Below are 15,797 nucleotides of genomic sequence, written 5' to 3' on the forward strand. Positions count from 1 at the left end.
TCACCTGATGAGATACCAGAAGGCAACTGGCAACTGGTATAACTGCAAGGGACCGAAATTCAGGCCCGCCCGAAACCTGACGTGTCGGATGAGGTCGCCTCTTTCGCGAAATTCAGCTCTGTGTCGTTTTTTTTTTAAGCGGATCGGAGGGCGATCATAAATGGGGTGGAAGTCGGGCAGTAAGCAGCAGATCGGCAACGAGAGGAGTGGAAGTGGAGGCGGGACGGAGTCATCGCCGCTGTCAATCACCAGCGGATCAGCGATGACGTCGTGACACGTGTGCGACACCACGTCTCTCCCCTTCACTTAAAGGGGAGGGCCGCTGCATACTCTGCGATTATTTTAGCTAGGTCCACTGGACCACCAGGGAGGGTTTCGGTGGGCCCAGTGGCCTGGCACCCAAGAGTGGGTACAACCAGGCTGGCTTGTTGGTGGCCCGGCCGAACCCGGGGGCACATTTGGCCGGCCAATTTGGAAGTTGTCCGACAAAAAAAAAATCAAATGGCGGCCGCGGCAGTGGGCCTTCGCCTTCAATGGCCGCCGCACAGCCAAGTCCCACACACAAACAAGGTGCACCGACAGAAAAAGCTGTCGGAGGCACCGCTCGGCAGAACAAGGATTTTTGAAGCTGAATTTGGCTGGAGGTGCGGGAGATCGGTGGTGCGCCCTTTGATGACGCACTTAGGACCCGTTGGCTGCAGCGGGGTGGAAGTGGGAATCGCCGGAAAATCTACCATAGTGAATTTTGCTGGCAGTAGCCATTCGGCTGGAAATCGAGGGCCACTAGACCCCGCCGCCTGGCCACAACTTTCTGGCGGTTAAAGGCCTTTTCAAGAGGCTAAATTTCAGCCCCCAAGAGTCAGCACTTCGGGATGCAAAGGAGAAAACTGGAGGGTTTAAAAAAAACTCTCAAATCTTGATTTTATTCCACATCTGCTTTTTGCAAATATTTGAACAATATGAATGGATCCAGAAACTATTTTATTGTAGCAATGAGACAAATGGGATCCTTTCTGCCTCTTACAGCACAATCCAGTGTTGACAGGAATATTGTGGCTGTTGGACAGAGTTCATATACTAGGGTACAGCAATCCTTTAGCCGAGCTCACCTCGATTTTCTTAATCTCTCCAACGTCCGTCCCCATCACCTGGAACTTTTCCATCGATCCAGGAAGAAATGCATTCTTCCCTTCGGGAAGCTCCAGCCACATTCGCGTTGTACGAATCTTCAGAGGCCCCATGATGATGACATACACATGGCTATTGGTGCCGGCGTCTTGCTCCAAGCCTGTGGTAATTGTTATGTGGTACGGGATAGCTGTTCACAGACGAGGGTGAAGGAAATGTGTTACTTCATTATCTCATGGTTTGGCCTCCCATTGTCATTTTCTCCCCTCATAAACCACAAATGAGATATTCACTCATCAATCGTGGTTGCAGTGCAAGACTGGGTGATAAAGCCTGGCCTTGCTAGTCACTGTTCTGCTCCGCGGGTGACAGACGAAAGGTTAACTGAGCAGCTGTTGCTGACTGCGCATTGAGCTGACGACTGACAGACAAATAAGCCTGAGTGACAGGTAACTGTGCGGCCTGCTGGCCAAATGTCACACAGAGAGCCACAGAATAACACTTGGCAAATATAAGTTACTCTCCTCCCCTTGGTGCTGAAAAATGGAACTGGCCAAGCTGCAAATCAAGTCAGCATGTTTCTCCGTCCATCTCTCCTGCTTTAATGCCTCCCTCCATCTCTCACTTTAAATCTGTGCCCCTTGACCCTTCAGCCATTGGAAACAGTTTCTCTTTATTTACTCTATCTAAACTCTTCATGTTTGTAAACACCGAGGGGTAAAATTTCCCCCCTGCCCGAAACGGGCCGCATCCACCGCGTCTCAAGGGTTTTTATTGCAGCTGCGGTTCAGGTCGACTCTTTGTTTTGATCCGGAAGGCGGTGTAAATGGGGGCGGTAACTAAATCTGAGGGGCGGAGTCACTGCCGCGATGACGTCATCACGGCGCCGCATCACCACGGCTCTCGCCTTCACTTAAAGGGGAGGGCCTCCGCGATTTATAAACTTCGGGCCACTGCGCCACCAGGGAGGGTTTCGGCCGGGCCACTTGCTTGGCACCCAAGAGGGGGGTGGCCTGCTGGCGGCCCGGCCGAACCCGGGGGCATATTTGTCTGGCCGGCACGGCAGTCGACAAAAAGAAAGCATGGCGGCAGTGACAGTGCGTCCTCCCCTTTAAGGGAAGCCACACCGCCGCTCGCTGCAGAAGGCCACAGCCTCACTGGAGCACCGGGAAAAAACAGGTTTTGGCATTGCCGGGCGGGCCGAAGATTTTCGAGGGGAATGTCACCGTCGGGAGGTTAGATCAGCAGTGCGCATGGTGATGACGTGTTTAAGACGGATCAGCAACAGTGGAGCGATGCGGAGTGGGGGGGGGGGGGAGGGTGGGATCGAGGCAGCGGCGGGAAAACTAAACTCGGGAGGGCAATTGGGCTATCAGCGGCCATTCCACGAAAATTCGGCGGCCACTCCACTCTGCAGCGTGGACGCCGATTTGCGGTGGTAACTGGCCTTAAGGGGAGGGGCAATTTTGGCCTCCAAAGCTCTTTTTCCCTGCTCTAAGGAGAACGACCCCAGCTTCTGCAATCTATCCATGTAATTGTAATCCCTCATCCCTGGAAGCATTCTGGTAAATCTCTTCTGTATCCTCTCCAAAGCCTTCACGTCCTTCCTAAAGTGTGTTGCCCAGAATTGGACACAATACTCCAGCTGGGGCCGGACTCGTGCTTTATGTAGGTTTTAGCATAACATCCTGGCTTTTTAAAAATTCTATGCCTCTAATTATAAAGCCAGGAACCCAACTGCTTTAGTAAATGCTTTGTTAACCTGTCCTAACACCTTCAGAAAATTGTGTACAAACACTCCCAGGTCTCTCTGTTCTTGCACCCCCTTTAAAATGGTACTGTTTAGCTTGTACTGTCTCTCCTCATTCTTCCTATCAAAATGTATCACCTCACACTTTTCTGCGTTGAATTTCATCTGTCATGTGTCCGTCCATTCCACCAGCCTGCCTATGTCCTCTTGAAGTCTATTACTATCTTCCTTGCTGTTTACTACACTTCCAAGTTTCGTGTCACCTGCAGATGTTGGAAATTGTGTCCCGTACCCCCAAGTCCAAGTCATTAATGTATATCAATAACAGCCGTGGTCCAAGTACTGAACCCTGAGGAACACCACTGTGTACCTCCCTCCAGTCCCAAAAACAGCCATTCACCACTCTCTGCTTTCTATACCTTAGCTGATTTTGTATCCATGTTGCTACTACCCCTTTTATCCCATGGGCTTCAGTTTTGCTAACAAGCAGAATATGTGGCACTTTATCCAGACATCTTTGTATTAAGTAGATTCTGGTACCAAGTAGATGTTCAGCGAAGGACTCCGTTAATGTGCTATTTCTCTGGGATGGAGAAATAAACATAGTTAAAATGGCTACAACTGACAATATTGTAAGATGGTGCTGGCCAACAGAAAATACTTGTTCTATATGTTGAGGAGCTTACAGGCGATCACATTTCTTCATTATGGATGCTGGCCTGTTGGAACTATAAGGAAAGAAATGATTGGGAGAGAAGCAGAGGTAGGGCAGCAAAGACCAAGCATCCTTTGTGAGAGAGTTATAAACAATGTTCCTTGTGGCACAATTTGTGGTGCATCGTAGACTTGACTGAAGGGAGGGAGGGCTATGCGGGTTTCTGTCATATTTAAAAGTCTTATTGGGAGGATAACTGCATTTATTATTTTTTACCATTTCTATAAGTTGGACAAGATAAAGCTGAACATATTCTTACTAGGTCCTTCCTCAATTGTGTCTTCAATAATGCTTTTCCGTTTACCCTTCTTGTTCAGGGCACTATTGTTGATGTTTCGGAGACTCAATGAGGAACCATGTAAGCTTTTAGCAGAACTGTGAACACTTGCCCGATCTCCTTCATAATCCTAGGAGGAAAAATAGAGGGGATCATACAAGGTGGGACACATTCTCTCTAACCCTTTGCCCCCAACAGCCTCACTCCTCTAACCCCCAACTCTCCTATCCCAATTTCCCATAGTGTCCTACCCTCAGCTTCTGCCACACCCCTTTGTCTTTGCCCTCAGTTGGTTAGAGATGGGCTGAGAACTGACAGCTTCAGGAAACTTTCCATAAGGTATGTTCTGTTGACATGAATGAGGCGTGTTACCCACAATCCTCTGTCCCATTTGTATTGTCTAAGGAGGCCTATACAGACAATGTCATCCCCCAGACTGCCGCCAACCAGTAAGTTTAAATCGTAAAACATAGTAACAAGAGGTGACTGAGAGACACCAGTAATATTTTCCTTTAATAATATCTATTTTTTAATCTCACTGAACAAGACTGTCAAGGGTCAAGAGCTTTAAGAAGGAAGAAATGAAATAAAACAGGAAATTTTAGTACCAGAAAATGGCTCTGGAGTCCAACTGACTGGCCAAAAAAACGATTTGCCTACACCCTGCAATATCTATCCAAATCTCCCTTACATTGTTCCACATTCTGGGGCCTAAAGTCAGGGCCACCAGAAAGCTGGCCCACCTACCTTTTTTAAAAAGTTTTTACCACCGGGATCGTTGAGGCGGCCTCTCTGTTGATTTTCGGCACTTAGGTTTTTTTTTGACGTTGGACCGGAAGTCAGACATAATGGGGGAAGGAGATCAACAGGAAGACAGGCTGAGGAGCTGAATTTGGGGCGGTACCGGGACTCCGCCATTGTCATTCAGCGGTGGAGTCGTGGTGACGTCACAGCGCATCTGCGTCACCACGCTCTCTCCCCTCCGTTAAAGAGGAGAGAATCCGGCATACTAAATCTTCGGCCACTGGGCACCAGGGAGGGTTTCGGCCGGGCCAGTGGCCTGGCACTCAAGAGGGGGTGGCAGGCTGCCTGTTGGCGGCCCGGCTGAATCTGTGGGCATTATCTTGCCAGCCGATCGGGAAGTCGGCCGGCAAAAATAAAGTCATAGCAGCCGCGGCAGTGGGCCCTCCCATTGAAGGCATACACTGGGGATCAGGTGCAGAGGCAGAAAATGCTGTCGGGGGAACCGCATGGGGGGGCAATGATTTTTTTTTACCTGAATTTCGGTCGGTGTATTTTTCAGGGGAGGGAGAGTGGCGATGGGCATTTTGATGACGTGCTCGTGGTGGTCATCAGCATCGGGGCAGAATTGGGTCCAGGCCAAAAAATCCCGACCTGAATCTGGGTCGGGCGGCCAGGTGATCACAAAGCAGTGGCCACGGGATTCCGCCACATAGCTGCCGCAAACGGGCAGTAACGGGTCTCTATCTGTCTCCGTTGTTTCTCTGGGCAGTCCATTCCTTTCTCCCGTCCTGCGACAGTTAGAACTGGTGCTCTCCACTCTCTCTCCTGTGACAGTGGGAACTGGTGCTCTCCACTCTCCCGTCCTGTGACAGTGGGAACTGGTGCTCTCCACTCTCTGTCCTGTGACAGTTGGAACTGGTGCTCTCCACTCTCTCTCCTGTGACAGTGGGAACTGGTGCTCTCCACTCTCTCTCCTGTGACAGTTGGAACTGGTGCTCTCCACTCTCTCTCCTGTGACAGTTGGAACTGGTGCTCTCCACTCTCTGTCCTGTGACAGTGGGAACTGGTGCTCCCCACTCTTCCATTCTGCGACAGTTGGAACTGGTGCTCTCCACTCTCTGTCCTGTGACAGTTGGAACTGGTGCTCTCCATTCTCTCTCCTGTGACAGTTGGAACTGGTGCTCTCCACTCTCTCTCCTGTGACAGTTGGAACTGGTGCTCTCCACTCTCTGTCCTGTGACAGTTGGAACTGGTGCTCTCCACTCTCTGTCCTGTGACAGTTGGAACTGGTGCTCTCCACTCTCTCTCCTGTGACAGTTGGAACTGGTGCTCTCCACTCTCTGTCCTGTGACAGTTGGAACTGGTGCTCTCCACTCTCTCTCCTGTGACAGTTGGAACTGGTGCTCTCCACTCTCTGTCCTGTGACAGTTGGAACTGGTGCTCTCCACTCTCTCTCCTGTGACAGTTGGAACTGGTGCTCTCCACTCTCTGTCCTGTGACAGTTGGAACTGGTGCTCTCCACTCTCTCTCCTGTGACAGTTGGAACTGGTGCTCTCCACTCTCTGTCCTGTGACAGTTGGAACTGGTGCTCTCCACTCTCTCTCCTGTGACAGTTGGAACTGGTGCTCTCCACTCTCTCTCCTGTGACAGTTGGAACTGGTGCTCCCCACTCTCTGTCTTGTGACAGTTGGAACTGGTGCTCTCCACTCTCTCTCCTGTGACAGTGGGAACTGGTGCTCCCCACTCTCTGTCTTGTGACAGTTGGAACTGGTGCTCTCCACTCTCTCTCCTGTGACAGTTGGAACTGGTGCTCCCCACTCTCTGTCTTGTGACAGTTGGAACTGGTGCTCTCCACTCTCTCTCCTGTGACAGTGGGAACTGGTGCTCCCCACTCTCTGTCTTGTGACAGTTGGAACTGGTGCTCTCCACTCTCTCTCCTGTGACAGTTGGAACTGGTGCTCTCCACTCTCTCTCCTGCGACAGTTGGAACTGGTGCTCTCCACTCTCTCTCCTGTGACAGTTTGAACTGGTGCTCTCCACTCTCCGTCCTGTGACAGTTGGAACTGGTGCTCTCCACTCTCTGTCTTGTGACAGTTGGAACTGGTGCTCTCCACTCTCCGTCCTGTGACAGTTGGAACTGGTGCTCTCCACTCTCTCTCCTGTGACAGTTGGAACTGGTGCTCTCCACTCTCTCTCCTGTGACAGTTGGAACTGGTGCTCTCCACTCTCTCTCCTGTGACAGTTGGAACTGGTGCTCCCCACTCTCTCTCCTGTGACAGTTGGAACTGGTGCTCTCCACTCTCCGTCCTGTGACAGTTGGAACTGGTGCTCTCCACTCTCTCTCCTGTGACAGTTGGAACTGGTGCTCTCCACTCTCTCTCCTGTGACAGTTGGAACTGGTGCTCTCCACTCTCTGTCTTGTGACAGTAGGAACTGGTGCTCTCCACTCTCTGTCTTGTGACAGTTGGAACTGGTGCTCTCCACTCTCTCTCCTGTGACAGTGGGAACTGGTGCTCTCCACTCTCTGTCCTGTGACAGTTGGAACTGGTGCTCTCCACTCTCTCTCCTGCGACAGTTGGAACTGGTGCTCTCCACTCTCCCGTCCTGTGACAGTGGGAACTGGTGCTCTCCACTCTCTGTCCTGTGACAGTTGGAACTGGTGCTCTCCACTCTCTCTCCTGTGACAGTTGGAACTGGTGCTCTCCACTCTCTGTCTTGTGACAGTAGGAACTGGTGCTCTCCACTCTCTGTCTTGTGACAGTTGGAACTGGTGCTCTCCACTCTCTCTCCTGTGACAGTGGGAACTGGTGCTCTCCACTCTCTGTCCTGCGACAGTGGGAACTGGTGCTCTCCACTCTCTGTCCTGTGACAGTTTGAACTGGTGCTCTCCACTCTCTGTCCTGTGACAGTTGGAACTGGTGCTCTCCACTCTCTCTCCTGCGACAGTTGGAACTGGTGCTCTCCACTCTCTGTCCTGTGACAGTTGGAACTGGTGCTCTCCACTCTCTCTCCTGCGACAGTTGGAACTGGTGCTCTCCACTCTCTCTCCTGCGACAGTTGGAACTGGATCTCTGCACTCTTCCATCCTGTGACAGTTGGAACTGGTGCTCTCCACTCTCTGTCTTGTGACAGTTAGAACTGGTGCTCTCCACTCTCTGTCCTGTGACAGTTGGAACTGGTGCTCTCCTCTCTCTGTCCTGTGACAGTTGGAACTGGTGCTCCCCACTCTCTCTCCTGCGACAGTTAGAACTGGTGCTCCCCACTCTCTGTCTTGTGACAGTTGGAACTGGTGCTCTCCACTCTCTCTCCTGCGACAGTGGGAACTGGATCTCTCCACTCTTCCATCCTGCGACAGTTGGAACTAGTGCTCCCCACTCTCTGTCCTGCAACAGTGGGAACTGGTGCTCTCCACTCTCTGTCTTGTGACAGTGGGAACTGGTGCTCTCCACTCTTCCATCCTGCGACAGTTTGAACTGGTGCTCCCCACTCTCTGTCTTGTGACAGTGGGAACTGGTGCTCTCCACTCTCTCTCCTGTGACAGTGGGAACTGGATCTCTCCACTCTCCCGTCCTGTGACAGTGGGAACTGGTGCTCCCCACTCTCTGTCTTGTGACAGTGGGAACTGGTGCTCTCCACTCTCCCGTCCTGTGACAGTGGGAACTGGTGCTCCCCACTCTCTGTCTTGTGACAGTTGGAACTGGTGCTCTCCACTCTCTCTCCTGCGACAGTTGGAACTGGATCTCTCCACTCTTCCATCCTGCAACAGTTAGAACTGGTGCTCCCCACTCTCTGTCTTGTGACAGTGGGAACTGGTGCTCTCCACTCTCTCTCCTGTGACAGTTGGAACTGGTGCTCTCCACTCTTCCATCCTGCGACAGTTGGAACTGGTGCTCCCCACTCTCTCTCCTGTGACAGTTGGAACTGGTGCTCTCCACTCTCTGTCCTGTGACAGTTGGAACTGGTGCTCTCCACTCTCTGTCCTGTTACAGTTGGAACTGGTGCTCTCCACTCTCTGTCCTGTGACAGTTGGAACTGGTGCTCCCCACTCTCTCTCCTGTGACAGTTGGAACTGGTGCTCTCCACTCTCTCTCCTGTGACAGTTGGAACTGGTGCTCTCCACTCTCTGTCCTGTTACAGTTGGAACTGGTGCTCTCCACTCTCTGTCCTGTGACAGTTGGAACTGGTGCTCCCCACTCTCTCTCCTGTGACAGTTGGAACTGGTGCTCTCCACTCTTCCATCCTGCGACAGTTGGAACTGGTGCTCCCCACTCTCTCTCCTGTGACAGTTGGAACTGGTGCTCTCCACTCTCTGTCCTGTGACAGTTGGAACTGGTGCTCTCCACTCTCTGTCCTGTTACAGTTGGAACTGGTGCTCTCCACTCTCTGTCCTGTGACAGTTGGAACTGGTGCTCTCCACTCTCTCTCCTGTGACAGTTGGAACTGGTGCTCTCCACTCTCTCTCCTGTGACAGTTGGAACTGGTGCTCTCCACTCTCTGTCCTGTTACAGTTGGAACTGGTGCTCTCCACTCTCTGTCCTGTGACAGTTGGAACTGGTGCTCCCCACTCTCTCTCCTGTGACAGTTGGAACTGGTGCTCTCCACTCTCTCTCCTGTGACAGTTGGAACTGGTGCTCTCCACTCTCTGTCCTGTTACAGTTGGAACTGGTGCTCTCCACTCTCTGTCCTGTGACAGTTGGAACTGGTGCTCCCCACTCTCTCTCCTGTGACAGTTGGAACTGGTGCTCTCCACTCTCTGTCCTGTGACAGTGGGAACTGGTGCTCTCCACTCTCTCTCCTGCGACAGTTGGAACTGGTGCTCTCCACTCTCTCTCCTGCGACAGTTGGAACTGGTGCTCTCCACATCCCGTCCTGTGACAGTTGGAACTGGTGCTCTCCACTCTCGCTCCTGTGACAGTTGGAACTGGTGCTCTCCACTCTTCCATCCTGCGACAGTTGGAACTGGTGCTCTCCACTCTCTCGTCCTGTTACAGTTGGAACTGGTGCTCTCCACTCTCTCTCCTGTGACAGTTGGAACTGGTGCTCTCCACTCTCCCGTCCTGCGACAGTTGGAACTGGTGCTCTCCACTCTCTCTCCTGCGACAGTTGGAACTGGTGCTCTCCACTCTCTCTCCTGCGACAGTTGGAACTGGTGCTCTCCACTATCTTTCCTGTGACAGTGGGAACTGGTGCTCTCCACTCTCTCTCCTGCGACAGTTGGAACTGGTGCTCTCCGCTCTCTTTCCTGTGACAGTGGGAACTGGTGCTCTCCACTCCCTGTCCTGTGACAGTGGGAACTGGTGCTCTCCACTCTCTGTCCTGTGACAGTTGGAACTGGTGCTCTCCACTCTCTTTCCTGTGACAGTTGGAACTGGTGCTCTCCACTCTCTCTCCTGCGACAGTTGGAACTGGTGCTCTCCACTCTCTGTCCTGTGACAGTTGGAACTGGTGCTCTCCACTCTCTTTCCTGTGACAGTTGGAACTGGTGCTCTCCACTCTCTTTCCTGTGACAGTGGGAACTGGTGCTCTCCACTCCCTGTCCTGTGACAGTGGGAACTGGTGCTCTCCACTCTCTGTCTTGTGACAGTAGGAACTGGTGCTCTCCACTCTCTCTCCTGCGACAGTTGGAACTGGTGCTCTCCACTCTCTGTCCTGTGACAGTGGGAACTGGTGCTCTCCACTCTCTGTCCTGTGACAGTTGGAACTGGTGCTCTCCACTCTCTTTCCTGTGACAGTTGGAACTGGTGCTCTCCACTCTCTCTCCTGCGACAGTTGGAACTGGTGCTCCCCACTCTCTGTCTTGTGACAGTTGGAACTGGTGCTCTCCACTCTCTCTCCTGCAACAGTTGGAACTGGTGCTCTCCACTCTTCCATCCTGTGACAGTTGGAACTGGTGCTCTCCACTCTCCCGCCCTGCGACAGTTGGAACTGGTGCTCTCCACTCTCTCGTCCTGTTACAGTTGGAACTGGTGCTCTCCACTCTCTCTCCTGTTACAGTTGGAACTGGTGCTCTCCACTCTCTCTCCTGTGACAGTTGGAACTGGTGCTCTCCACTCTCCTGTCCTGTGACAGTGGGAACTGGTGCTCTCCACTCTCTCTCCTGTTACAGTTGGAACTGGTGCTCTCCACTCTCTCTCCTGTGACAGTTGGAACTGGTGCTCTCCATTCTCTGTCCTGTGACAGTGGGAACTGGTGCTCTCCACTCTCTGTCCTGTGACAGTGGGAACTGGTGCTCTCCACACTCTCTCCTGTGACAGTGGGAACTGGTGCTCTCCACTCTCTGTCCTGTGACAGTTGGAACTGGTGCTCTCCACTCTCCCGTCCTGCGACAGTTGGAACTGGTGCTCTCCACTCTCTCTCCTGTTACAGTTGGAACTGGTGCTCTCCACTCTCTCTCCTGTGACAGTTGGAACTGGTGCTCTCCACTCTCTCTCCTGTGACAGTTGGAACTGGTGCTCTCCACTCTCTCTCCTGTGACAGTTGGAACTGGTGCTCTCCACTCTCCTGTCCTGTGACAGTTGGAACTGGTGCTCTCCACTCTCCCGTCCTGTGACAGTGGGAACTGGTGCTCTCCACTCTCCCATCCTGTGACAGTTGGAACTGGTGCTCTCCACTCTCTGTCTTGTGACAGTGGGAACTGGTGCTCTCCACTCTCTCTCCTGTGACAGTTGGAACTGGTGCTCTCCACTCTCTCTCCTGTGACAGTTGGAACTGGTGCTCTCCACTCTCCTGTCCTGTGACAGTTGGAACTGGTGCTCTCCATTCTCTGTCCTGTGACAGTGGGAACTGGTGCTCTCCACTCTCTGTCCTGTGACAGTGGGAACTGGTGCTCTCCACACTCTCTCCTGTGACAGTTGGAACTGGTGCTCTCCACTCTCTCTCCTGTGACAGTTGGAACTGGTGCTCTCCACTCTCCTGTCCTGTGACAGTTGGAACTGGTGCTCTCCACTCTCCCGTCCTGTGACAGTGGGAACTGGTGCTCTCCACTCTCTGTCCTGTGACAGTGGGAACTGGTGCTCTCCACTCTCTCTCCTGTGACAGTTGGAACTGGTGCTCTCCTCTCTCCCGTCCTGTGACAGTTGGAACTGGTGCTCTCCACACTCTCTCCTGTGACAGTTGGAACTGGTGCTCTCCACTCTCTCTCCTGTGACAGTTGGAACTGGTGCTCTCCACTCTCCTGTCCTGTGACAGTTGGAACTGGTGCTCTCCACTCTCCCGTCCTGTGACAGTGGGAACTGGTGCTCTCCACTCTCCCATCCTGTGACAGTTGGAACTGGTGCTCTCCACTCTCTGTCTTGTGACAGTGGGAACTGGTGCTCTCCACTCTCTCTCCTGTGACAGTGGGAACTGGATCTCTCCACTCTCCCGTCCTGTGACAGTGGGAACTGGTGCTCCCCACTCTCTGTCTTGTGACAGTGGGAACTGGTGCTCTCCACTCTCCCGTCCTGTGACAGTGGGAACTGGTGCTCCCCACTCTCTGTCTTGTGACAGTTGGAACTGGTGCTCTCCACTCTCTCTCCTGCGACAGTTGGAACTGGATCTCTCCACTCTTCCATCCTGCAACAGTTAGAACTGGTGCTCCCCACTCTCTGTCTTGTGACAGTGGGAACTGGTGCTCTCCACTCTCTCTCCTGTGACAGTTGGAACTGGTGCTCTCCACTCTTCCATCCTGCGACAGTTGGAACTGGTGCTCCCCACTCTCTCTCCTGTGACAGTTGGAACTGGTGCTCTCCACTCTCTGTCCTGTGACAGTTGGAACTGGTGCTCCCCACTCTCTGTCCTGTGACAGTTGGAACTGGTGCTCTCCACTCTCTCATCCTGTTACAGTTGGAACTGGTGCTCTCCACTCTCTGTCCTGTGACAGTTGGAACTGGTGCTCCCCACTCTCTCTCCTGTGACAGTTGGAACTGGTGCTCTCCACTCTCTCTCCTGTGACAGTTGGAACTGGTGCTCTCCACTCTCCCGTCCTGCGACAGTTGGAACTGGTGCTCTCCACTCTCTCTCCTGCGACAGTTGGAACTGGTGCTCTCCACATCCCGTCCTGCGACAGTTGGAACTGGTGCTCTCCACTCTCTCATCCTGTTACAGTTGGAACTGGTGCTCTCCACTCTTTCTCCTGTGACAGTTGGAACTGGTGCTCTCCACTCTCCCGTCCTGCGACAGTTGGAACTGGTGCTCTCCACTCTCTCTCCTGCGACAGTTGGAACTGGTGCTCTCCACTCTCGCTCCTGTGACAGTTGGAACTGGTGCTCTCCACTCTTCCATCCTGCGACAGTTGGAACTGGTGCTCTCCACTCTCTCGTCCTGTTACAGTTGGAACTGGTGCTCTCCACTCTCTCTCCTGTGACAGTTGGAACTGGTGCTCTCCACTCTCCCGTCCTGCGACAGTTGGAACTGGTGCTCTCCACTCTCTCTCCTGCGACAGTTGGAACTGGTGCTCTCCACTCTCTCTCCTGCGACAGTTGGAACTGGTGCTCTCCACTATCTTTCCTGTGACAGTGGGAACTGGTGCTCTCCACTCTCTCTCCTGCGACAGTTGGAACTGGTGCTCTCCGCTCTCTTTCCTGTGACAGTGGGAACTGGTGCTCTCCACTCCCTGTCCTGTGACAGTGGGAACTGGTGCTCTCCACTCTCTCTCCTGCGACAGTTGGAACTGGTGCTCTCCACTCTCTGTCCTGTGACAGTGGGAACTGGTGCTCTCCACTCTCTGTCCTGTGACAGTTGGAACTGGTGCTCTCCACTCTCTTTCCTGTGACAGTTGGAACTGGTGCTCTCCACTCTCTCTCCTGCGACAGTTGGAACTGGTGCTCCCCACTCTCTGTCTTGTGACAGTTGGAACTGGTGCTCTCCACTCTCTCTCCTGCAACAGTTGGAACTGGTGCTCTCCACTCTCTCTCCTGTGACAGTTGGAACTGGTGCTCTCCACTCTCCCGTCCTGCGACAGTTGGAACTGGTGCTCTCCACTCTCTCTCCTGTTACAGTTGGAACTGGTGCTCTCCACTCTCTCTCCTGTGACAGTTGGAACTGGTGCTCTCCACTCTCCTGTCCTGTGACAGTTGGAACTGGTGCTCTCCATTCTCTGTCCTGTGACAGTGGGAACTGGTGCTCTCCACTCTCTGTCCTGTGACAGTGGGAACTGGTGCTCTCCACACTCTCTCCTGTGACAGTTGGAACTGGTGCTCTCCACTCTCTCTCCTGTGACAGTTGGAACTGGTGCTCTCCACTCTCCTGTCCTGTGACAGTTGGAACTGGTGCTCTCCACTCTCTCTCCTGTGACAGTGGGAACTGGTGCTCTCCACTCTCTGTCCTGTGACAGTGGGAACTGGTGCTCTCCACTCTCTGTCCTGTGACAGTTGGAACTGGTGCTCTCCACTCTCCCATCCTGTGACAGTTGGAACTGGTGCTCTCCACTCTCTGTCCTGTGACAGTGGGAACTGGTGCTCTCCACTCTCTGTCTTGTGACAGTGGGAACTGGTGCTCTCCACTCTCTCTCCTGCGACAGTGGGAACTGGATCTCTCCACTCTTCCATCCTGCGACAGTTGGAACTGGTGCTCTCCACTCTCTGTACTGTGACAGTTGGAACTGGTGCTCTCCACTCTCTGTCCTGTGACAGTTGTTACTGGTGCTCTCCACTCTCTCTCCTGTGACAGTGGGAACTGGTGCTCCCCACTCTCTCTCCTGCGACAGTGGGAACTGGATCTCTCCACTCTTCCATCCTGCGACAGTTGGAACTGGTGCTCTCCACTCTCTGTCCTGTGACAGTTGGAACTGGTGCTCTCCACTCTCTGTCCTGTGACAGTGTGAACTGGTGCTCTCCACTCTCTGTCCTGTGACAGTTGGAACTGGTGCTCTCCACTCTCTCTCCTGCGACAGTTAGAACTGGTGCTCCCCACTCTCTGTCTTGTGACAGTTGGAACTGGTGCTCTCCACTCTCTCTCCTGTGACAGTGGGAACTGGTGCTCCCCACTCTCTGTCTTGTGACAGTTGGAACTGGTGCTCTCCACTCTCTCTCCTGCGACAGTTAGAACTGGTGCTCCCCACTCTCTGTCTTGTGACAGTTGGAACTGGTGCTCTCCACTCTCTCTCCTGCGACAGTTGGAACTGGATCTCTCCACTCTCCCATCCTGTGACAGTTGGAACTGGTGCTCTCCACTCTCTGTCCTGTGACAGTGGGAACTGGTGCTCTCCACTCTCTGTCCTGTGACAGTGGGAACTGGTGCTCTCCACTCTCTGTCCTGTGACAGTGGGAACTGGTGCTCTCCACTCTCCCATCCTGTGACAGTTGGAACTGGTGCTCTCCACTCTCTGTCCTGTGACAGTGGGAACTGGTGCTCTCCACTCTCTGTCCTGTGACAGTGGGAACTGGTGCTCTCCACTCTCTGTCTTGTGACAGTGGGAACTGGTGCTCTCCACTCTCTCTCCTGCGACAGTTGGAACTGGATCTCTCCACTCTTCCATCCTGCAACAGTTTGAACTGCTGCTCCCCACTCTCTGTCTTGTGACAGTTAGAACTGGTGCTCCCCACTCTCTGTCTTGTGACAGTTAGAACTGGTGCTCTCCACTCTCCCATCCTGTGACAGTTGGAACTGGTGCTCTCCACTCTCTGTCCTGTGACAGTGGGAACTGGTGCTCTCCACTCTCTCTCCTGTGACAGTTGGAACTGGTGCTCTCCACTCTCTCTCCTGCGACAGTTGGAACTGGTGCTCTCCACTCTCCCATCCTGTGACAGTTGGAACTGGATCTCTCCACTCTCCCGCCGTTATATATATCAGTAATTAACTTTTAGCATTGTTGTTGCCAATTTAAGTGTATCTAAGGGTTAATTCATGGCAGGAGAGCTCGGACACATGTTATGCTCCTCCTGTACTATGTGGGAAGTCAGGAACACTTTCGGTGTCCCTGACGACTACGTGTGCGGGAGGTGTGTCCACCTCCAGCTCCTGATGGACCGCGTTGCGGAGCTGGAGCTGCGGGTGGATTCACTCTGGAGCATCCATGATGCTGAGAATGACGTGAATAGCACGTTTAGTGAGTTGGTCTTACCACAGGTAAAGGGTCCACAGCCAGATAGGGAATGGAAGACCAGCAAGAAGAGCAGTGCAGGGAAGGTAGTGCAGGGGTCCCCTGCGGTCATCCCCCTGTAAAACAGATACACCGTTTTGGATACTGTTGAGGGGGTTGACTC

At 53.1% G+C, this 15,797-nt stretch overlaps 1 protein-coding gene across 1 annotated transcript in view; it reads right to left on the reverse strand.

Moving 5' to 3' along the window:
* Positions 1-15,797, reverse strand: part of loxhd1a (lipoxygenase homology PLAT domains 1a) — a 279,592-nt gene that overhangs the window by 59,135 nt on the left and 204,660 nt on the right. The window contains exons 31-32 of the mRNA XM_070859753.1: positions 3,853-4,000; positions 1,110-1,318 (exon numbers count right to left, since the gene is read on the reverse strand). Coding sequence (XP_070715854.1) covers positions 1,110-1,318; positions 3,853-4,000 — 357 coding nt within the window. The remainder of the gene's footprint in view (positions 1-1,109; positions 1,319-3,852; positions 4,001-15,797) is intronic.

The sequence above is a fragment of the Pristiophorus japonicus genome, chromosome 2, assembly GCF_044704955.1.
Source record: "Pristiophorus japonicus isolate sPriJap1 chromosome 2, sPriJap1.hap1, whole genome shotgun sequence".
In the NCBI taxonomy this organism is placed as follows: Eukaryota; Metazoa; Chordata; class Chondrichthyes; family Pristiophoridae; genus Pristiophorus; species Pristiophorus japonicus.